At 44.7% G+C, this 24235-nt stretch overlaps 1 protein-coding gene across 3 annotated transcripts; it reads left to right on the top strand.

Annotated features, from left to right (window-relative positions):
• The first annotated feature begins 1188 nt into the window (after positions 1-1188).
• Positions 1189-20895, top strand: Letm2 (leucine zipper and EF-hand containing transmembrane protein 2). 3 transcript variants are annotated; one of them, XM_075986404.1, is made up of 11 exons: positions 1189-1270; positions 2066-2457; positions 4335-4779; positions 5959-6102; positions 11051-11188; positions 11668-11868; positions 13267-13386; positions 16993-17106; positions 18303-18395; positions 18901-18978; positions 19795-20097. In XM_075986404.1, exons 2-11 carry the CDS (start codon positions 2411-2413, stop codon positions 19855-19857), a joined length of 1443 nt encoding a protein of 480 aa, XP_075842519.1. In that variant the 5' UTR covers positions 1189-1270; positions 2066-2410; the 3' UTR covers positions 19858-20097. The 3 variants fall into 3 exon arrangements, with proteins under 3 accessions (XP_075842519.1, XP_075842520.1, XP_075842521.1); XM_075986406.1 differs by having other exon boundaries at positions 1257-1662; positions 19795-20895; XM_075986405.1 differs by lacking the exon at positions 5959-6102.
• Positions 20896-24235: the final 3340 nt, after the last annotated feature.

Below are 24235 nucleotides of genomic sequence, written 5' to 3'. Positions count from 1 at the left end.
GCCTGGCCCTCAGAAACTATTCTATTTTGTTCAGCCCATAATTTGACCAGATTTGTCAGAGAGAGAAAGGTTGAGAAAAATTTGAGCCAGGCATAGTGGTACACATCTTTAAATGCAAGCAGTCGGGAGGTAAATATACACAACATGTTCCGTTCCGCCAGAACTACATAGTGAAGTCCTGTCTCAAAAACCTTAAATTTTACCATTAGAATTTTCAGGGGGAGAAAAGAAAGCTTTAGCCTGGTGGTGGTGGCGCATGCCCAGCACTCAGGAGGCAGAAACAGGCGGATCCCTGTGAGTTTGAGGCTAGCCTGTCCACAGAATTCCAGGACAGGCTTCAAAGCTACAGAGAAACCCTGTCTCAAAAACACACACACACAAAAAAAAAATTAAAAACAAATTTAAAAGCCCAAGTCGGTCGTAGTGGTGCACAATTGTAATCCAAGCACTCAGAAGGTAGGCAGACATTTCAGGGGCTCAAGACCATTTTCTGCTATCTATTATGTTCCAGACTGGCCTCTGCTACATAAGATTCGGAAAAATAAATAAATAAATATGAAAAAAATAAAAGCTGAACAAATGGGAACACGCAAACTTTCAGAACGTTCACTTTCCAAAGGTGGCTTAGTCACCACCCCCTCCCCCCCAGGAACTAAAGTCTCCCCAAACCTGCAATGCTTACCTTATTTAACAGCTACTTTAAAATATATTTTAAATGTTGAGATTTCTACACAAACCAGTAATAAGCGACAACATTAAGAAACCAATTTCTTTAGTGAAATTCAAATTCCATATGACGATTCCAGCAGCCTTCCAATCTTCTACCCTGCAGAAGAAAGATGTTTCCCTTCCCAAGGCTGTCCCTTCTGCTACCCGGACCTCACAATCTCCTCCGCCAACCAGAGACCTCTAGGCAGTTTCAGAGTTTGAGTGGACATAGGGACAGAGGAAAAACCATCGAAGCGATGTCACTAGTGACTCTGAGATGGGTTATCAAGTCGACTATCATACGTTACTAACGCAGTTTTGGCCCCTGTAGTACAGACGCCCCCTAAACGAAGTCCAACCTACAAGTCACTTCACGGGCTCTCACAGGGACCCAGCTGCCTTCCGCGCTGCTACCGTGAAGGACGCGAGCCGTTCCCAGAATTTGAGAGCTCATTGGATGGTTGTAGCGTCATTCGGAGTGACGTCACAGGGCGAGGCGCAGGAGGCGGGACCATGAAGGCTTCCGGCCCCTCTAGCTTGGGGGCGGGGAGGAATTGGGAAGGTAGGGTTTGGGGCCCCCCCCCCATCATCTCGCAGGCAGCTCGCGCTCCCTCCCGCATCATCCCTCAGCCCCCCACCCGGCCCGTCAGATTTGGCGCCCAGCTGACATTCGCCCCTTCCGTGTACCTAACCCCACTCCAGCAATCCCCAAACCCACAACAGTCCGCCCCACATCCTCTGAGGCCACCGGCCGAGAGCCGAGGGCGCCTTTAGCACCGGTGTGGCGAGCGCGGGGTGCAGAGATCCCCGTAGCGCTGGGCTTGGGGCTCCCCGAAACGCCGGGCCGACTGCCTGGGAGTGGCCCGTAGCCAGCGATCCAGGGCTGGGAAGCCTCCGCAGCGGGCCCGGCCCCCCTCCGGAGGAGCGCTAACCGCGGTGGGGCTGGTTTCCGAGGTGCTGAGCCGGGTTCGCGATGGTAGCCTTGGGGTTGAGGTTTCCACGGGATCGGGGGCGGGGTGCGGGAGAGTTATAGGGGGAACCTCCTCTCGGCGAGATTGCGAGAGAGCAGAGTTGCTGCCAGTAGCTGAAAAGCGGCTCAGGATGGAGAACGGTTTTAGTTACAGGTACTGAATCCCGAGATTCAGTAACACTTGGATGGGATCCGTTTTCATCTGCATTTGAACCATTAGAGGTACCATGTGCAATGGTACCTATCTCTAATGATGTGTAACCTCGCATGACATGGGTGAATACTTTTTAGACTTTAGGGTTGACTGTAGCTTGGCCAAACAGTGTGGGAAACGGGCCGAAAATGAATGCAGGATGTTTACTCTCTGCTTGTATTTTCTGGTTACAGATAAAGATGTCTTTCTCCTTTTAACCGTCGCAGCAGATTACTAGACACTATTGACCAGAAATAAAAAAGCCTTTGGAGGCCATGTCGTCTTCGCGAGCACCTTCTTAGAACCAACCCTTTTCTGTGTTTTGGGATCGCAAATGTACCGTTTTCACATGCAGAGCTACTACCGTGACTGTTTCCATGAGCTTGAAGGAACTTTTGCACTTTGAATGCTCAAATTTCCACTTGCATTAGTTTAACAAAACTGAATTCTGCTTTTTAATTGATGCCTTTTTAAAATACTAAATTATTCACTTCTTTTGCCTAGGCCTCTTTATTGGCTAGTTAAAACAAAAAATAAATATGGCCATCTACAGTTATAATTCATTCTTAGCTATGTTGTGGACAAGGTAAGGTTCAGAATTTCCCACAGATATGTATATGAATTCATGCATCTCTATGGAAAATAATGTGTGTAAAAGGATTGGCTTCTGGCCAGATGTGGTGGTACACACCTTTAATCCCAGCACTCAGGAGGCAGAGGCAGGTTGATCTCTGTGAGTTTGAGGGCAGCCAGGACTATCTATGGAGACCCTGTCTCAAAAAAAGAGAAAAGAAACCAGCAAAAGGTTTGGCAGAGTTCACAAAACCTCGCTGAATTTTAAATACATTCTTAGGGAGCTCATAGTTAGATTTAAACTGCTTTAAAGCAATCCTGTAGATGTGTTCTAGAAGGAAAATCGATGCACTAGTTTAGAGTGGCATTTCTGTTATGGAATATCACATGAGGACCTCAGTTATAGGAGGAGAACGGCTCATGAAGAAGCTCAGGCCAGGGCTCTTGTCTCTTGTCACATATGTGTTCAGAACACTACTGAAAACTCCCCATGTGCTGCATTCATTGTGTATTTTCCCTTTGGGCCATTTAAAGAGTATATTTATTGTTATGTTTCAAAACATTTGATTAAAGAATGGGAAAAAGACATCTTTTAGCCAAAAACAAAAACCAACCAACTCTTTGTCAATAGCTTTTTTTTTCCTTTTTTTTTTTTTCTGTTGTTGTTTTGCAAGACAGGATCTCACTTTGTAGCTCTGGCTGTCCTGGAACTCACTCTGTAGACCAGGGTGGCCTCGAACTCACAGAGATCCACCTGCTTCTGCCTCTCCAGTGCTGGGATTAAAGGGACGCGGCACTCTATGACTGGCTAGATGCCTGTAGCTTTATTTGGATGTGTTTTGTTCTTAAGATCTTATGTTCCGGTTTAACTTCAGTATTGGTTAGGGTGCTCAATTTTAATTCCTACTTTTATGTGCTCTTGAGGGATTTTAGGGAAATTATGTTTCATCACTTTGAGGGAGTCCACAGACACATGGACAAAGCAATGTTACATAATTGGCTAGTCCTCACAGGGGCTATGAAGTTACTTCATTAAAACATTCTTTGTTATCACTAAAGTAGCTAATAGCAAAGTCAAATCATCTGCTTTATGAGAGTAGAGACAGTACTATCAAACATCATCCCTGGCATAAATATGTTTTCGAATAGATTTTCTTTTCAAATAAGATGTCTTAAGTTTTTTGTTATTTAATTCCTGGGGAGAACATACCCCTGGAACCCTTTTGGTAATCACAGGACAACTTGTAGAAGTCAGTTCTATTCTTCCAGCTAACCAGGGTTCGACACCCTTGGGCTATCTCACTGGCCCCTAGATATTTAAAATAATAGTTACAGAATTTCTAACTTGCTGTAGCAAATTACCATTCTATTAATATTTTTTCTAAGGATATGTTTAATAATTGAGCACAGTTCAGCTGTTTAAGAAGTTCTATGGGTTGAGGTACAGCTCAGTGGTTGAACACTTGGCCTAGTATAGGTGAAATACTTTTGGTTGCTAGCACTGTCTTCTTAGTGACACACACCTTTAATCCAGCACTTAGAAGGCAGAGGCAGGCAGATCTCTATGAGCTCAGGACCAGCCTGGTCTACAGAGCAAGTTCGAGGACAGGCTCAAAAGCTACACAGAGAAACCCTGTCTCGAAAAAACTGAAAACAAGCAAACAAAAAAGAACCAAAGTTGTATCTCTGGCTGAGGAGTAGGGGTTGGAGCTCAATGATACAGTACATTCTTAGGAAGTTTAAGGTCCTAGGTTAATGCCCAGGAATACGCAAGTATACACACACATACAATTATATTCTGATCATTAATAAACATCAGTTGGGTACAGGCTTATTGTTTTTTGTTTGTAATGATACATCTCACTGAAAGAATACTGTTCTCTTTTCCAGATTGCCCAGCCATTTTCTCTATCCTTCCTGCTCCCATTCCCTATCACTTGCGTTTCTCCACTTGCCAGATTCTCATTTTCGGACTACCTATGGAAGCAGGAAGTACTCCTGTCCCAGTCTACCAAGCACTCAAGTCCACCCTTTACGAGCTAGACTCACACAAAAACTACACACAACGTGTTGGCTACAGAATATCCCTGGTAAACCTCAGCCGGAGCAAACCCCAGTAAAACCTAAGCCAGCGAGCCCTCAGCCTCCCAGAGAAGTGGAGACAGAGACTACAGAAGAAAGGCAAAAAAATTTGTCCTTTAGACAAAAAATCATGCACGAACTCAAACATTATTACAATGGATTCTACTTACTTTGGATCGACACCAAAGTTGCTGCCAGAATAGTTTGGAGGCTACTGCATGGACAGGCACTATCGAGACGAGAGAGGCGAAGGGTAGGCAAGAACCCTATTTGAAATGGAAAACGCAAAATTAAAACAAAGTGAAACTTCACCGTAAAAATCCTTATGATTTTTTATCCTTCCTGATGATACTTGAAGCCCTGGGTTTGATGCAGAGTGCTCCCCACCCTAAGGTGGAAATTATAGCTACTGATCAGAAACCAAAGCTTCGTGCCATGCCAGGGTTCCTCCTTGAGAATCTGAGCAAGCACTCCCAGCCCAGAGAGCTTGTTTCATTCTCATCTTACCTTGTCTTCAACTGGCTAGAATATCTGCCTACAGAGTTGTGAGGTTTTAGGATTCCATTTTTATTATTTTAAGGTGTGTAAAAGTGTGTGTCTGCTTGTGGGCATGTGCACGCAAGCACAGGTGTTTGCAGAAGCCACAGGCATCTGCTCCCCTGGAGCAATGGTGAGCCACCTGACGTGGTTGCTGAGAACCGAACTCATGTCCTCTGGAAGAACAGCAAGTGCTCTTACCTGCTGAGCCATCTCTCCAGCTAATTCTGTGTGGGTTGTTTTTTTTTTTTTTTTTTAACTCTTCAAGGATTTGAGAGGCTTGAAATTTTTGTATATTAGAAATATAAGCCAGGCTGTGGTGGTGCACACCTTTAATCCCAGCACATTGGAGGCAGAGGCAGGAGGATGAGTTCCAGGACAGGGCTACATAGAGAAACCCTGTCTCGAAAGACAACCTAATCCTAACCTAATATTAATGTTGTTAATGTATTAAATATATATATATACATATATATAAATTTTAAAAACCAATTTTAAAGCCAAGTGCATTGGAACATACTATTAATCTTGGGTACTGGGAACACTAAGGGGGGAGGATCAGTTAAGTCCAGGAGTCTAAGATTGGTCTGGGCAGCATAGTAAACCCCTCCTCTCAAAAAGGAAAAATTAATTTTAACTAATACTGTGTTATCAAAATGTGGACCCTTAAGAGATGCCACTAATGCATATTGATTGTCATAGGTTTCTCCGAGGGTAGCCCATTAACGCTACTTCAGAGCTTCATTGAAGGAAAGACTTGACCTTTCCAGCTGTAGAAAACCTTAGTTTTTTACGCGCTTTGAATACCAAGGCAGGCTGTGTTCTGCTGGACGTTCTTGCTTGGTTTGGGCATGTCCTGGATGTGTAATATTGCTTCATGCATTTGTCTCTTTAGCTTTTGAGAACTTGCGCTGATGTCTTCCGCTTGGTTCCATTTATGGTGTTCATAATTGTACCTTTTATGGAATTCTTGATACCAATGTTTCTGAAGTTCTTCCCAGACATATTGCCATCAACTTTTGAAAGTGAATCCAAAAAGGTATACAGGATTTTATTTTTTTTAATCTTATTTATTTATTTATTTATTTTAAATTTATTTATTTATTAAGGATTTCTGCCTCCTCCCCGCCACCGCCTCCCATTTCCCTCCCCCTCCCCCAAGGTATACAGGATTTTAAAACCTTTTTTAAAAAATGAATAGACTTTAGTTTTTAGAGCAGTTTTGTAGGTTTTCAGGAAAACGGGCAGAAAGTGCAGACTTGCCATGGACCACACTCGTTTCCCGCGAGCTGTGTCTGTGTGGCGCACGTTGTAACTGAGGAACTGATGTTAATACATCATACGCTGTTATTAATGAAAGCCCATGCTTGACACTGGGGCTCCCGCGTTGTGGTATGCAGCTCTGTCAGCTCCGTAGCACTGGCCTGCCCACCGTCACAGTGTCGTGAGGAGTAGCCTCGCCATCTGAAACTCAGAGTCCCCTACCTGTTTGTACCTACTGTGTTTCTCTGAGTCTGGCAACTGCAGATGTTTTCACTCTGCAGTTTTGCCTTTTCCAGAATCACACACTGTGAAGCCTTTCCAGACTGGATTCTTCCACTTGGCAGTATGCATTTACAGTTCTTGCACAAGGGACTAGACATGGCTCAGTGGTTAAGAGCACTCTCTGCTCTTGGCAGAGGAACCTGTTTCAGTTCTCAGCACCATGTAGCATCTCACAATTTTCTATAACTCCATATTTGAAAATCCAATGCAGAAAAAGTTAATAATGAAGTTCTATGAAAATATTTTAATTCTATTTATGAATGTGCAAGTGCTTTTTAAATCCATTCATCTTTTGGAAATTGATTGGTTCTAATTTGGGCAGGTATAAGTAAAAATGCTATGAATATTTGTGTAAAGGGTTTTTTTTAACTTGAGCAAGAGTGATTGCACACAGTAACACTGTATCTAGAGTTGTAAAAATTTGCTGAACGGTTTTCCAGAGCAGCCCTGCATTCTGCCTTTTACCCAAGCATGCCGTTTCCTGTCTTCCCCAGCGTTTGACACTGTACTTTGGATATTAACCATTCTAATAGGTGTGTAGCGGATAGCTGCTTTGGCATTGCTAAAACTTCTTTGAGGTGATGTATGGTTTTTTTTTGTTGTTGTTGTTTGGTTTGGTTTGGTTTGGCCTTTTGAGACAGGGTTTCTCTGTATATCTCAGGTCGGCCTCCTCGAACTCACAGAGATCCACCTGTCTCTGCCTTCCTGAATGCGCCACTACCACCTGGTTGAGGGAATGTATGTTTATTTTGCCCACCATTTGTGTGTCTGTGTGTGTGTGTGTGTGTGTGTGTGTGTGTGTGTGGTGTGTGGATAGGCACTTTAAAGAGAGTTCTGATATCTATAGATTAGACAGACAGACAGACAGACACATAGATAATCAGCTCTGAGACTTTGTGTCTCTCACTTAAAGCCCACAGCTCACTGATTTGGCTAGTATAGCTGGCCAGTTTGCTACTGTGTCCCATAGAGCAGGACTACAGGCAGGTGGAACTCTGGTCCCCATGCTTGAGTGAGCAAGCACTTTACCCACTGAGCCATCTCCAAAGCTCCTTTTCGCCCACTTTGTAATTGGGTATTTTGTTTCTATTGTTTTGAGTTCTCTGTGTATTATATAAAAGTCCTTTATCAAATATATACTTTGTAAATATTTTCTCCTAGTCTGTGCCTTATCCCCCCCCCCCACCCCCGATTCCTGGAAATGGCTCTAGCATTTTTTTCCCCTTTCCATTGCTGTGAATGGATCCCAGGTCTTTGCCAGTGATAGGGAAATGTGGTTCACTCTAAATGACCATGCCTTTGGAGCTACAGCTGGCAGCTGGTTCACAAACCCAAGGTCGCTTAGATTGTATAGGTGTTTGGAATGCATGTATGTCTGTGCATCGTGTGCTTGACTGGTACCTGAGGAGGCTAGAAGAGGGCATTGGACCTCCTGGAACTGGAGTTACAGAGGGTAATGTAGGTGCTAGGAACTGAACCCGGGTCCTCTGGAAATCAGTGCTTTTAACTCCTGAGGCATTTCATCAGCCCCAAGTTAAACTTTTCTACTACTTTTTTTCTAGGATTGTTATAGTTTTGTATTTTGTCTTTGTACAATCCAGTCTGTTTTATTATGAAAATTTGATATTATGAAAGTGTGTAATATCGGTATCAGGATTTTTATATGTAAATATTTAATTTTCTTATTACTGTTTATTGAATGTTCTATCTCTACTATATTTTATTAATTTGTTTATTTTGGTTATTTTTGAGACAGGGTTTCACTATGTAGCTCTGACTGTCCTGGAACTCACTCTGTAGACCAGGCTGTCCTGTAAATTCACAAAGATCCTCCTGCCTCTGCCTCCCAAGTGCTGGGATTAAAGGTGTGCATCATTACATTCTGTTTTTATTTTATTTTAAAATATTTATTTATTTATTATGTATACAATGTTCTGTCTGTGTGTATGTCTGCAGGCCAGAAGAGGGCACCAGACCTTATTACAGATGGTTGTGAGCCACCATGTGGTTGCTGGGAATTGAACTCAGGACCTTTGGAAGAGCAGCCAGTGCTCTTAACCACTGAGCCATCTCTCCAGCCCCCTGTTTTTATTTTAACTGCTAGAAAGAGAGAGAAAGGAGAAAGAGATGGAGACAGAAAGGAAGGAAGGGAGCTGTAAGTTCAGTGTCAACCTGGTTTACATATTGAGTTCCAAAAAATAAAAAATAATAAAGGAGCTGAAGAGATAGCTCAGAGTTTAAGAGCACTGGCTGCTCTTGCAGAGGCCCAGGTTCAATTCCCAGCACTCACATGGTGGCTCACAACCATCCGTAACTCCAGTTCCAGGGGATCCAATGCCTTCTGCCTCTGTGGACAGACATACATACATGCAGGCAAAATAACCATAAAATAATAATAAATACCTTTAAAGGTTTATTTTAAAGAATAAAGACAAACATCTATTGTTATTTATTTAATGAGCCTAGGAGTGGTTTATCCTCAGTACTTGTGAGATGTAAACTAGGGAAGGTGTCTTAGTGACTGCAAAGGGGTTGGGCTAGAAAAGAAGTCCATCTGTCCGTCCATCCTTTCCCCCCACCCCGCCACTGTGTCTCTACTAGACAGTGTTATAAAGCACTCCTAGGGGACAATAAATCTGCCCATCTGTAAGACTGGAAAATGCTGTGTAAAAAACAAGAAAATGTTTCATGGAAGGAATTTTGGAGCTGAGGTTCAGAGAAAGGGTGAAAGTTTACCACCATCTGTAGGTCTGGGAGAAGGCTGGACAAGGATTCAGTAGCGGGAGACAGACAAAAGGAATGTCAGGCTGGAAAGCATCGCCCACGCTCAGGAATTTGAACTTTGCCTTTGACTGCGGTGAAGAGAAGCTAGAACTTGAAGTAGTAATGGGCGACATGATTAGCTCTGTATTTTAGGAAAGTAATTTTGCCGGCAGAAGGACTGAACGGGACAGAGCCAGGAGAAGGAAACAGGCAGAACTGAAATCATGAGGCTGACAATAAGAATAGAGACTGGAAGAGAGATCTGAGATAAAGTTCGTTTTTCGTGCTTGTGTTTTGTTTTGTTTTGTTTTGTTTGAGACAGGGTCATCTCCATGCAGCCCTGGCTGGCCTAGAACTCCTTATATAGAACAAACTGACCTTCAACTCACAGAGATCCGCCTGCCTCTGGCTCCTGAGTGCTGGGATCAAAGGTGTGCACCACCACATCTGGCTCCTTTGTTTTTTTTCTTTTAGTGATATTAGGAATAGACTTCAGGGCCTCGTGCGTGCTTGGCAAGCATTCTACCACTGGGCTATGCCCCTAGACTTTAATTTGCAATTAAAATGGAAAATCAAACTATAATGTTTAACTGCCTGAAGATGGTTTAATTTACTTAAACTCTAGCTGGATGCCCTTTGCAAGCTGCGAGAACTGCAGGCCTTAATTTACTTACATTTAAAATAATCAGGATCTAGAAACAACCCCCAGCATTCTAATGATAATGTTCTTGAATAAGTGACTTAACTATATCCGCTTCTGTCTCCCCTGTGCCCAGCATTTTGACCATGGTTATTTCAAAAATAACCACTGTATTTCTGATGACGAATGAGGATTTGCAGCTACTAGGCAACAGTGTCTTAAGAATGTACATTAAGGAGCTGGAGAGGTGGCTCAGCAGTTAGCGAGCACTGGCTGCTCTTCCAGAGATCCTGAGTTCAATTTCCAGCAACCATATGGTGGCTCACAACCATCTGTAATGAGGTCTGGCCTGCAGGCAGACATACAGGCAGAACACTATATACATAATAAATAAATAAATCTTTTTTAAAAATGTACGTTAAATCAGGCATGGTGGTGCACACCTTTAATTTCAGCACTCAGGTAGCAGAGGCAGGTGGATTTTTATGTGTTTGAGGCCAGCCTGGTCTACATAGTGAGTTCTGGGACAGTCAGGGATCTATAGAGACCCGGTCTCAAACAAAACAAAACAAACAAACAACAACAAAAAGAATGTATATTTAATTCTCTTCTGTATGGTGCTTTTTTTCCCAAATCTATTACAGCACACAGTGCACTGTATTATAATTGCATATTTTCTATTTAAACTGTAAAGATGATTAGCATTGAGTTAGTTTCCTTGTAGAGCAAAATCTGGAGCTATCTACCAAAGTCTGGCTTAAGTAGCAACCTAGGTGAGGTTAGGAGGTGTGACTTATCTAATAAGAGAGCCTTTCATTGGAACTTATTATCATTGTTTTAATGAGAATTAAATGCAAGATTAAGGAGACAGGTTAAGTGGAAGCCCCTTTACAGTGGTTGGGTTCTTACAAACTTAACCGGGCCTGCTAAGAGTGTTACTGTGATGTGTGTGGTGGGGGTGCCCAGTAGCAGGGAGGAGGTTATTTCTCTCGTCACTGCCAACCTGCACTTGTGATAAACTTTTTCCTCTTCTCTTAAGGAAGAAAAACAAAGAAAAAAGATGGCTGCAAAATTGGAAATGGCAAAATTCCTTCAAGAGACCATGACAGAAATGGCAAAGAGAAACCGAGCCAAGTTGGGAGACGCCTCTTCCCAGCTTTTCTCCTATGTAAAACAGGTGTCAGGGGCTCGCAGTAGGCCAGCGACTTCTGGGCTGGAGTTACAGAAGAAGTGTGTCCTCATGGATCATCAAGAGTGTTCAGAGTCTCTGAAATGCCACATATCGAAATTATAAATTTTAAACACTTAGAGTAGTTTGCAAAACAGCAGCAGCAAAGGCCACCTTAAAGTGATCATCATAGAAAGAAAGATCAGTATAAACTTTAGAAATACTTAAGATTTTTTTAGTCACTGAGTTTGATGCTAAGAAGAGCTTTGTTGGGGGGTGGGGTTAGGCTGGCATTGAGCCTGGCACGCATGCCAGGTGCCCGGTTCCCACTGAGCCACAGTTCCTCACTAGACATTTTTTTTTATTCCCAATGAACCCATACAATACATAAAGTCTCTAACTGCTTTGCCATCTCCCTCAAACAGTCTACTAGGAGGTTTATGTAAAATAGGAAACACCTATTAATTGCCCTTTGTCCCATTGCCCAGGTCCAGACAGGCCACAAGCCCAGCACTAAGGAGATAGTTCGCTTCTCTAAACTCTTTGAGGATCAGTTAGCCCTGGAACACTTGGATCGACCCCAGCTGGTTGCCCTGTGCAAGCTGCTGGAGCTGCAGGCCTTCGGAACGAACAACTTGCTCCGCTTCCAGCTCCTGAGGACACTGAAATCTATAAAAGCAGATGACGAAGTAAGAGCCTCAGCCCAGCAATGGGGGTCCGGAGGCATCTGGGGGTACCTTTGTGAAATGCGCTGTTTTCTGTTGGGTCTGTCATAGAAGCATTCTGGCAGAATGAATGTTTTAAAAAGGCCATCGCTATGACAAGTTCCAGTTTCACTACTCATTTCAGTGTTTGTTTGTTGTATCAGGATCTGTCTTCCATAAAAGGCTGTCGTAGGCAGCCAGTAATCTGGATGTATTAGCTGGGACTAATCTAAAGTAGTTAGCACCTGCTGGGAAGGAAATACCAGCTCTGGTTTCTTGGCAGCATTCTGCCCTCTCTCACACACACACACACACACACACACACACACACACACACACACACCCCTCTATTCTCCTGCACAGGAACTGGTGCCAAAGTTAATATTCTGCTGGGTGAGTTAGTCTGGTTAAAACAACAAGGTGGCAGAGCACGACGGTAGGAGGAAAACCAAGGCAAGCCAGCTTTCAGCAGGCACCATTTGGGGTATAACTCCTAATTAGGCTCCTTTAAAACGTGGAAAGAATGTTTGTGGAATCAAAATCAGCCGCTGTATTAGTCTGCTGGGAGCAGGTTTCCCAAAACAGAGACGACACGAGCACGTTGCCCTATTAGACTTAGGGTGTTGCTCTCAGAACTCTGGTGTAAACAGTACTGGTCCCAGAAGAACTGTAGTTTTGGGTCACATGTGGGCCAGAGGACTTAGCTCATCCTGGGTTGGTGACAGGGAGACAGCACTGAGACTTGTGGCAAATGGTGTGTGAAAGCTTTTCACGGCAGAATAGAGCCGGGCCGTGGTGGTACACTCCTTTAATCCCAGCACTCAGGAGGCAGAGGCAGGCGATTTCTGTGAGTTCGAGGCCAGCCTGGTCTACAGAATGAGTTCCAGGACAGCCAAGGGCTACACAGAGAAACCCAGTCTTAAAAAGCCTAAATAAATAAATAAATAAATAAAATGGCTGGAGCAAGATAGCAAGGGCTGCTCTTCAATTCCCAGCAACCACACTGTGGCTCACAACCATCTGTAATGAGATCTGGTGCCCTCTTCTGGCCTGTAGGCATACATACAGGCAGAATATTGTATACATAATCAATCTTTAAAAAGAAAAAAAAAGGAAAAGTAGATGTTACAACCAGGCAAAATCCAAACCAAGACAGGAAGTACTCTACTGATAAAATGTTGGGGGCGGATAGATAAGTATCTTATTGCTGCCTATCAGCACCACCCTTGCCTCTCAACCGCTACCTTTCTGGTCTGCAGCAGTCAGTGTTGGGGGCAAAGGGCCAAAGCATCAGATTTGGGGGTTCTGTCCATTTTTTTTGAAGTACAGGCATTGAGTAAAACTGAAAGCCAAATATCTAACACTGTTCTCCACATCTTGCAGATAATCGCCACAGAAGGGGTGAAGGCTCTGAGTGTGTCAGAGCTCCAGTCCGCCTGCCGGGCCCGAGGGATGCTATCGCTGGGCCTCACGGAGGAGCAACTGCGGCAGCAACTCACAGAGGCAAGCAGCATGGCAGCCCTCCCCACTTCACGTGCTGATTTCTGCTTTGCAGGCTGGATTAGCCAGCGGTCCATTGCCTTGACAACATGCATCCAAAGGCACAAGATTTGTGTTGGCTCCCGGCTTCCAAGCTTTCAGCCAGCGGTTGCTTGGTCCCATTTCTCTGGTTCTTTGCCAGCAGTTTACCTTACAAAACTGCACAGCAGAGACGTCCTGTTCATTTTACAGTGGTCAAGAAGCAGAGAAAGACAAGCACGCCTCTAATCCCAGCTCTTCGGAGACAGCAGCAGGCAGGTCTCTGTGAGTTAGAGGCTATGAAATGAAACCCTGTTTTGTTATTGTTGTTTGGTTTTTTAAAAAAGGCGAAGGAAAAGGAGACAAAGTCCTCTAGTTCCCTTCAGAACCCTTCAGTTCCCTTCAGGCCGTGAGGCCTCACCCCTTAAAAGCAGCACCATAGTTTGGTGAGCAGGCTTTGAGCACATGGAACTTGGAGAACCATTTCAGGTCCAAACATTTAAGCCACCATACCTAACTGGCTTTATGTCACCAAGCAGTTAAACATGCCCTAAAGAGGTTTGTTTGTTTCCCCCTTGGACAGGGACAGGGAACCACACAGTTTTCTACAATGCTATTACAAACTCCATGGTTAGAAATGATCACAGAGCAACCCAAGGGTCACAAGTGCAGGCTGTATTGCCTTCTGGAGTCTCTGGGGAATAATCCATTCCCACATGCCTTCAGTTTGTTGGCTGAGCCATGTTCCCTGCAGCTGTAGGCAGGAAGAAGTTCTTGTTTCCTCCCTGGCTGCCAGCCCACCGACTCTCGGCGCCAAGAGGCCACCTGTAGCATTCACCTCTTGGTTCCCTCTTCCATCGGCCAAACCTGCCATGTGCCGGACCGCTCATGCTTCAAATCTTGCACTCATTTTGGGCCTCCAGGTCTAGCCCCTCTGGATCTTATCTAAGAGTAGACTGACTTGGGACCTCAATTCCACCTGTAAAAATCCCTTCATAAAGCATCTAGGGGCTGGAGAGATGGCTCAGAGGATAAGAGCACTGGCTGCTCTTCCAGAGGTCCTGAGTTCAATTCCCAGCAACCACATGGTGGCTCACAACCATCTGTACTGAGATCTGGCACCCTCCTCTGGCGTGCGGGCAGAATGTTGTATACATAATCAATAAATAAATCTTTAAAAAAATAAAAATAAAAAAAAGAAAAAAGAAAAAAGCATCTAGACCAGTGGTTTTCAACCTTTCTAAGGCTGCTCTCCTTTGCTACAGTTCCTCCGGTTGTGGTGAGCCCCGCCCCCACCCCCAATATAACATTCTTTGGTTGCCACTTCATAACTAATTTTGCTACTGTTATGAATTTTAATGTAGATATGTGTCTGTCTTCCCACAGCCTTAGGTGACCCCTGTGAAAGAGTTATTCAATCCCCAAGGGGGTCATGACCCACAGGTTGGGAACCACTGGTCTAGACTGATGTTTGAATAACTGGAGGTGTGTATATCTGGGAGATGTTGGTGCCGACTGGGAATTGGCCTCCACCAAATTTCTTGCCAGAAATTCCCCTACAAAGGGTCATCATTATCAGCCTGTGCAGGGTCCAGACCTTGTCCAGGAGCCCACTTTGACTGCTTTTTCCTCTTGTGCTCCAAATCAGTACACAGTGTTGGCTTTGGTAGTAGATGTCTGTACCACCCATCAGAGAGCACACTTGGGTTCTGACAGCAGCAACACACTTGAAAACCAAGGAACAGCTCCTGTGGGGTCCTCAGTGTTACCATTGTAAAAACCACCATGACATGTGAAGATTATTTGGGGACAGGAGCCATGTCAGGTAGCTATTCTCCTCTTACACTAGCTATAGCTGGAAGATGAACATTTGTAGAGGGTGATCCCAGTGCACGGGAGGCTGAGGCAGAAGGAGTGCCATTAGTTGAGACAAGCTTGGGCTGTGCATTAAGTTTTAGGACAGCCTGAGCTTCAGAGTAAGACTTTGTCTCAAGAAAACAAAAGATATTTAAAATGATAAACATGTGAACGATCTTGTAACAAAGACACAGTCAGTTCACATCAGTGAAGTCCAGACTTTGTTAGAGCTTGGATAGAAGGGCACTTCTGCACTGCTAGTTGGAAAATAAAAACTCCATGAAGACAAACTGCATCATCTTTCAAAATTTAAAAACACATACACTGCCTAGCTTGGTAGATGATACCTGTAATGCTAGCATTCAGGAAGCTGAAGTATGGGCATCACCAAGAGTTCAAGGCTAGCCTGAGCCATAGAGGGCAGGAGACCCTGTCCTGAGAACAACAGACACATGGAGGCCAGAAGCATCTGATGATCTCCTGGAGCTGCATGCAGTTAGAGACAGCTGTGAGCCGCCTGGTGTGGGTGCTGAGGACTGAACCTAGGTTCTCTGTAGGAGCAGTTCACACTCTGCAGGAGTAGTGCGCACTCTGCGGGAGCAGTTGGCACTCTGCGGGAGCAGTAAGCACTCTATTTTATTCTGTTTGTCTAGAGACAGGATCTCACTATGTAACACTTGCTAGAACAATGTAGACCAGGTTGCCCTTGAGCTCAGAGATCTACCTGCCTCTACTTCCTGAGTGCTGGGATTAAAGGCATTTACTACCATCATCCTTGCAGTACCATTTTTAATTAATAGAATTATCCCAAAGGTAAATAGGATTATCAAGTAAAACATGACATTTACATACAACGGAAACCTGTCCAAATATTTCAGGGGGCATTACTGCATCAACTGACAAGAATCAAGGTATTTCCTAAGGCATTTATTTCTTAAGGAATAAGAAGCAAAGGATGGAAAAGGCTGACAAGATGGCTCATCTGGCAGAAGCCTGGCACCTGAGTTCAGGTTTCAGAACCAACAGCAGAAGGACACAATGCCTTCCAAAAGTTGTCCTCTGACCTTCATACTCGGACCCACACTTAAACATCTCCTACACACACACACACACACACACACACACACACACACACACACAAGCAAAGTACAAAACAGTATGTGTGTCACTGTTGTGTGTTGATTTTACAAAACAGTTGCACCCCAGTGGCCCATGCCTGAACCCCAACACTTAGGAGTCTTGTGCCAAGAGCATCCCAAGTGAGAGGCCTGGGCTGCAAAAATAAAATAAAGAACAACGGCAAACAAAAAACTTGGCCAATTTGATGCTTCAAAACCTTCATTCTAATGTTGAGTTCTTTGGTTAACAGGTTGTTCATCACTTTGAGATAGGCTCTTACCAGGTAACTCAGGCTGGCCTTGAACTCAGCTTCCTGCCTCAGCCTCCCAAGTCTAGATTACAGGATTCCCTGGCTTCTGGTGTCTTCTTTGATACCATCTTTCTCTTTAGAGAAGATCTGTAGTGATTTGGATTGGGAATTGGCTGGAGAGTTTAAGTGACCAGCAGTTGCTAGGTACTTGCCCAGGGACAGAAGCCAGGAGGCTGGTGTTTTCATCCTTGGGCCACAGGTTACCAATATGCTTGGGAAGAGGTCCGGTGAGGGAAGCAGATGACCATAGGTCCACTCTGGCTACTACAGTCTCTGACTCTGTGTCTTGTTATCGTCCACTCTAGTGGCTGGACCTCCACCTGAAGGAGAACGTCCCCCCTTCTCTTTTGCTCCTGTCACGCACCTTCTACCTGATAGATGTGAAGCCAAAGCCTATTGAACTGCCACCAGATATAGAGGTCAGTGAACTCACGCTGAACCTGGATTGCCATCCCACAGGCCTCTCCAGAGACCAGTGTCTTCAAGTCAGAGCAGGCAGGACTTTAGGAACATTAGTATTCTTCATTAACAACCCTGTATTCTTCTCCTTTTAAACTAATGGTTCCTTTTCTTTCCTATTTATTTCATTTGTTCAACTGTCTATACATTTTCAAGTCAACATGAGTTTAGAATGTTAACTTTTTGTCTCTTCATTCAGCTCATTAGTCATTTTTTTTTTACTTGTAGTTTTCTCATTTGTTTTGTTTTTTTGAGACAGGGTTTCGTGTGTAGCCCTGGCTGTCCTTGAACTGACTCTGAAGACCAGGCTGGCCTTGACTCAGAGATCTCCGCTTGCCTCCCTGGTGCTGGAATTAAAGGAATGCGCCACCACCACTTTTTTTTTGTTTTGTTTTTTTGTTCTGTAGCTTTGGAGCCTATCCTGGAACTAAACTTGTAGACCAGACTGACCTCGAACTCACAGAGATCCGCCTGCCTCTGCCTCCCTCCCGAGTGCTGGAACTAAAGGCATGTGCCACCAGTGCCCAGCTTACTTTTTTTTTTTTAAGACAGGGTCTAACTATGTAGCCCTGGCTGGCCTAGAACTAAGTATTTTAAATCCTAGAATCTAAATAGTGTGCAAGTTTTGTGTATAGGATGCTCAAAATTCAAATACTAACTTACTGTTGCGGGAATATATTCCATGTAAGTCAAGAAAGGCTTAGTCTAGTAAAGGGAAATGAGCTTGAATTGAAAAAAGAAGAAAAGAAAAAGAAAGGCTTGGTCTACCAGGCATGGTAGCGCATGCCTTTAACCCCAGCACTTGGGAGAGGAATCTCTGAGTTCAAGACCAGCCTGGTTTATATAGTAAGTTCCAAGTTAATCTTCACAGTGAGATGCATCTCAAAACAACAAAATAGAGAAAGCTGTAGTCAGTCACATACCTTGAACCACAGCAGGGTGAGTTCTTAGTAGACAGATCTACACAGTGAGACCCTGTCTGCCTCTGTCTCTGACATACTCACGTATGTGCACACACACGCATACACACACACGCACACACACACACACACACACCCCACACATTCACACAGAGGAAGGCAAATGGCTCAAGGCACATATTGCTTTAGAAGAGCTTCTGGGCAGGACAGTTTACACTGACGTAATGTTTCCCCAGGCCCCAAAGTCAAACCTTGTCGTGGCGTCATCTACTTCCCCTGAGTCACAAGAGAATGTTGTAGATCCTGCGCCTCAACTAAAGGGAACTAAGGTTAGCTACTTTCTTTCTACTTGATTAAGCTGAAAAACAACTTTTTTCAATGTTAATTTTCTTTTCCTTCAAACAAGATCTGACTGAGTCAGACTCCCGATCCTTTGCTTCAGCCTCCCCGGGGCTGAGATGACAGACATGCCCACCCAGCCAATTCTCTGCGTTTTTAATCCTCCTAATGAAACAGAAACCATCATATTCAATACAGTACTACTTGGTAATAAAGAACATCTATTATGCTGTTTAATCTGTTTCTAAAAATAATTCCTACGGGACTAGGAGTGGAGCTCATTGGTAAAGGCTTGTGGGAAACGTGAAACCACGACCCCATCCCCAGCGCTGCCAAAAGTACTTTTTTAAATCAACATTTTAATTACATATAAATTTTAGACTTTTTGCCTTTCAAAAGCTACATAATATAAAGTAGTTAAGAGTTCCTGCTATTCACGGTGGATGCTCGTGTGTGCTGTAATAAACCACTGATCTCCCATTTCTGATGTTTAAGGATGAAGAATTTGCGCAACTGCCCCCAGAAGCATCCCCACACATAACACCACCAGCAGCAGCCATTTCCAAAGAAGCGGTAAGTAATCCAGAGAAACCTCTCCCCTAGTTATCTGTAAGAGCACGGAGACGCCAGAACCATAAGTACCATAAAACATCGCACGTTCTTTCTGTCATTCAAATAGGAAGCTGTAGGCTAGACTCTAGTCATCTCATAATTGCTACCTTTTACCTCAGTTGTCCAAAAGAAGAGGAAAAAAAACCCCAAACAAACAACCCCCACCAATGCAACGGTGGAGCAGGGCCTAAGCATGTGAAGTCTAGAAGCTAATTACAATATAGGCAGACCCTTTTTATTGTTTTTTGTTTTTTAATGTGCTAAATAAAATAGTCATCACATGTCATAGAGTTGCCACAGGCTTCTGATGTCAGGAAATACTAGCAAGAAAGCAATTAAAGTTTCAGCAAAATGCATGTAAGTAAGAAATTTCTGTGCCCCCTTCTCCCGTTTGGGGGAAGGAATTTGGGGGAACAGCGGGAAGCTCACCTAGTGGAGGGGAGACTGTGACAGTCCCCTGTAGGACAGTATGACCTGCAGCTGGGTCCCAAGACCCATGCTGTGCGTCTTCACCTTTATGACCAAACAACCGACACGTGACTTTGTGGCCACTGTCTAATTGCGGTTCTCTGGGGGAGGGGGTGAAGGAATCTCACTCTAGAGTTCAGGCTTTCGTGGAATTCGGGTCAGTTCTCCTACCTTGCCCGCCTTGAGGCAGGGATTATAGGCATGATCCATACACTGAGCCTGGTTTGTGGCCATTAGTTTGGTTAAGAAGGTGAAAGGGGATGGGATACTGATGAATTTACAGTGGTTAAAGTCCTGTTTTGTACCTAGATCCTCCAGGACAAAGCCCAGAAGACCTCACAGAACAGCAAGGCTGATTCAAAAGGAGCCTAAGGACCCCTTGGAGCTGGGACTCACTCTATCCAGCCACTGTTCCCTCAGCAGCGAGGTCCTTCCGTGAAGGAATTCTAGCTAAGCCTGTCTGGCGTGAGATAAAGGATCAGCCATTAAGTCGTTGGAGGCCCCGTGACCATTCCAGATGTGCGAGCAGTGACACCAGGCCATTTAGAGAAGCTATTTCTGTTGTATAATTGTCATCCTACCAGACTTTGCATAAAACCCACTCCCACGTGTTTTTGAATGGCTTCCTGTTTGTGTGCACTCAGAGGGGGGCAGTGCTAGGGAGTAACTCAGGGCCCTGTGGTTTCTAGGTAACCACTTACTGGACTGTATCCCTTGCCCCGCCCTTTTCCTTTTTAGATTTTGAGGTAAGGTCTAAATTGCTCAGGCCAGCCTTGAATTTTAAGCCCCCCAACCCCCACCCCTATTTCCCAAGTAACTGGATTACAGCCCAGTTGGTTCAGAGCTTTTAAGAGGAAATGTATTCCATAATGGAGCTTGGCAACTTGGATTCCTCTGCCTCCTGGGGGTGGAATCCCTAGTCAGAACATGGAGATTGCCAAAACCACTTTTTAGAGCACCTGGCCAACCTTTGCAGAGGGACTCCCCAGTGGAACCGTGCGCAAGCACCCAGGGTCCAGGTGGGGTATACTTCCCAGGAAGGTGAAACAGAATAGTGACGCTGGAGCCATGGCTCCGTGGCGAAGACCAGTTGATCCATTCCCATCACCCTCATGATGGCTTACGGCCATTTCTAACTCCAGTTCCACAGGATCCAGTACCCTCTTCTGAATTCCACAGGTACCAGTCATGCATGTGATGCACACACATAAATATACAAGCAAAACACTCATACGCATAAAAATAAATCTGAAGGAAAAAGATGAGCTAGCGGGGCAGTGGTGCCACACACCTTTAATCCCAGCACTGGGGAAGCAGAGGCAGGTGGATCTCTGTGAGTAAGTCCATCCAGCCTGGTCTACAAGAGCTAGTTCCAGGACAGCCAGAGCTACATAGGAAGACCCTATCTCGAAAAAAAAAAAAACCAAAAAACCAAACCAACCAAACAACAAACAAGACAGACACCCAGACATCCCATCCTGTGTCCGCAGAGGCTGCAGGAATCTGGGAGGTGGACACTATTCTAACACATAATTAATCTTAACCATTTGTGCTGGGTGTTTTTTCCTGGTCAGCCTGTCAGAGGCTGGTAGTAAGCTCTGATACGGTCCCTTTGCTACTCAGTAACAAGCAGTAAGTCAGGTATTTAGGCTTAGGGTTTTTGATTGATAGGCAGCCAGCCAAGAGCATCTTCCTTTGGTTGTGGAGAGGTGAAAAGGGAAAGGCCTCTCAGCTCTTGCACAGCAAAGCTAGGGTTGCTTACTATGGAATTGAAACTTAGAGGGGAGCACAGCCTGGCATCAAGTAAATAAGAAATGCCAATTCATGTGTAGTTGCCTCTCAGCAGGCAAAATGGGAACAGTTACACCTAGTCACGGTGGGTTCCAGGTGTGTTTCCCCCTCCCCCGTTTTGCTTTTTGTTTTTGGTCTCACTTTGGCCTAGAACTCGCTATATAGAGTAGGCTGGCCTTGAACTTAAGAGATCCATAGCCTCTGCCCTTGAGTTCTGATATTAAAGGCATGCACTACCAGATCTGCTCTCTTGTCATTTTGCTGTTTCATTTGTGGGGTTTTTTGTTTTGGTTTTCAAGACAAGTTTTCTCGGGCTGGAGAGATGGCTCAGAGGTTAAGAGCACTGACTGCTCTTCCAGAGGTCCTGAGTTCAATTCCCAGCAACCACATGGTGGCTCACAACCATCTGTAATGAGATCTGGTGTCTTCTTCTTGTGCAAGTATACATGCAAGCAGAACACTGAATATATAATAAATAAATAAATCTTTAAAAAAAAAAAAGACAAGTTTTCTCTGTGTGACCCTGGCTGCCTGAAACTCTCTCTGTAGACCAGGCTGACCTAGATCTCAGCGATTCACATGCCTCTACCTCCCAAGTGATGGGATTAAAGGCTTGTGCCACCTGGGCATTTTTTGTTTGTTTTGAGACAGTTTCATGTAGCCCAAACTGGCCTGGAATTTACTATGTAGCTTTACCTGTTTTTGCTACCTTCTAGGCTAGTAATATACTCGACACATCTCTCTACCCATTTTCACAGATGATACAGTGTTTTTGTTTATAGCATTTGGGGTATGTGGCCACCTCAGGCTGAAACCTCACTGGTGGTGCTCTGGCCACTCACTGATTAGTAACCACAGTTGCAGATCCCAAGGATCCCCATAGAGAGTTCCAATGCTAGGAAGCACATAACCAGTCTCTGAGGACCAGCTCCAGCACATCACTGGTTCGCAGTACAGCCTTTAAATCCATCTGGGGAGCAGTATGGTGAAGACGATTCTGAACACTGTCACATGTCCAATGAGGAAACTGGTTCCAGAGCCCTTCATAACTTCAGTGTTCTTGTTTAATTTTCTTTTAGACAGGGTCTCACTGTGCATTCTTAGCAGGACTTGAACTCACAATGTAGACCAGGCTGGCCTATGAACTCAGATTTGCTTGCTTCTGCCCTCTTGAGTGCTGGGATTAAAGGTGTGTGCCACCAGGACCAGCCAACCTCAGGGCTCTGGCCGGTTGTCTTGGTTTCTACCAGCTGAGTGGCTGGAAGGCCAGGCCATATTGCTTCAAAGACTTTTTTCTCCCTCACTGTTCTCTGTCCTCCTGCAGATGTGGGTTGCCTGGCTCCACCAGCGGTTAGTAATCTCACTGGGTATAATTTTAGGCCCTCTCTAACACGCACCTGGAGTGACATTAGCCACGGCTCACATCAACACAGAATTCTGCCATAATAGTTGTTGGTGGCATTTAATAGTATCACCCTGCACTTGTATCAAGTCTAATTCTGCACACGCCATATTGGTCATGTCCAGAGCTTTAGAATGCTAACTAAACCCAGGTCAAAGGTTCCCAGAGCAAACTGGCCTATGACCTAATACTGTGGGGGGGGGGGGGGGGGAAGGAGGATTATAGCTTGCTGGCTCCACCCAGTGGCAGCTGATAAACAGAGACTTCATTACTATTAAGGCAGATTTCCTACTTCATCTGTGTTCAATCTTACTTACCTGAAATCAATATATTACATTAGCAGAGCCAAGGGACTGATGATCTCTAGCCTGTGGCAATTAGAAAAGATGGAAAGGGAGTATTGATTGACGCCGTGGCCATATTTTAACCCTCGGGAAACCAGACAGATGCAATACTTTGACGGCACATCTTCATTATACAAGCTGGGTTCCCTTTCCCAGGAGACTCAATCTGGTCATCGAAGTAAAATAGCCATTTCATTTTCTCTCAGGTCAATTTCACTATCTTTTATTGGATAGCCATCCCTGCCTCGGGGGATATTTGTGGGCAATTTGAATAGTAACAGCAAGGACCTCAGTGCTTATAGCTCCTAGCACCTTTCCTTGAGTCATCCAAAAGCCCTTTGTAGAATCTCCCTCCCAGTCACAGAATACTGAGTCAAATAGAGCCGAGGCAGAAATTATGCTCACTGTTTTAACAAGAAAAATGAGTTTGAGCTGAAATTTATCCCCTGGCCCTCTTCGCCGAATTACACCTTCTTTCTGCAATACACCCCCCCTCCGTCCCCCAAAAAACACTTGTAATATTCTGACAGTTACATGTTTACAGAGAGAAACAATGATAAGAACTCTACAACGACGACCAAAACCACAGCTACCAAACTGCCCCGCTCAGAATGTATTTAAAGAAGCAGCCCTACTGCAGGATGAAAGCATACTGAACGGGTTTGTATTCAGCAGTGATCCAGCAACGATCACTGCATACCGCCAGTCTGAATAAGGTGCCAAGGAACCACTTGAAGAGGACAAAAGCCACCAGCAGGTGGCAGGAGTAAGTCGCCAAGCTGACCCAAACCAAAGAGACTGTGTTTCCCTTTCCTGAGGGATGGGTGGGGTTTGTACAGGAAAAAAAAAAAAACTATAAGGAAGCCAAGATCAGGAACAGTCCCAACAAACACAACCTAGTAACAAGGACCCAGGGACAGGAGGATTGTATGGGAGAGAAAAATAGAGAGTAGACTGGGAAGGACAAGATTAGCTTCGGGTGACAATTTTTCTACCCACACAGGGTTTGGGGTGAGTTTCTGTACCGTTAGTTGGTTCGCTCTACCGTTGGCTGGTCTCATCCCCCTCTTAGGAAATAAGCTCGTAGTCTCGGTTCTCTGCCCTCAGTACTTTGGTCTTCTTACCCCCGCCTTTCCCAAAGCATCTGAGATAGATGGGTTGGCTGGGAGGTCACAGGAAATAGGGAAGCACACAGTGCCAACAGTTCATGGCC

The sequence above is a fragment of the Microtus pennsylvanicus genome, chromosome 9 (assembly GCF_037038515.1).
Source record: "Microtus pennsylvanicus isolate mMicPen1 chromosome 9, mMicPen1.hap1, whole genome shotgun sequence".
NCBI classification, from domain to species: domain Eukaryota; kingdom Metazoa; phylum Chordata; class Mammalia; order Rodentia; family Cricetidae; genus Microtus; species Microtus pennsylvanicus.
The sequence above is the reverse complement of the archived record's forward strand: the minus strand, read 5'-3'. Positions and strand labels throughout refer to the sequence as shown.

Excerpts from the sequence above, each read along its gene's own strand:
- Letm2 (XM_075986406.1), top strand. The coding sequence starts at position 2,411 with ATGGCCATCTACAGTTATAATTCATTCTTAGCTATGTTGTGGACAAG. Across the intron at positions 4,780-5,958 it reads CGAGACGAGAGAGGCGAAGG|CTTTTGAGAACTTGCGCTGA; the intron begins GTAGGCAAGAAC and ends TTGTCTCTTTAG. Across the intron at positions 6,103-11,050 it reads TTGAAAGTGAATCCAAAAAG|GAAGAAAAACAAAGAAAAAA; the intron begins GTATACAGGATT and ends TCTTCTCTTAAG.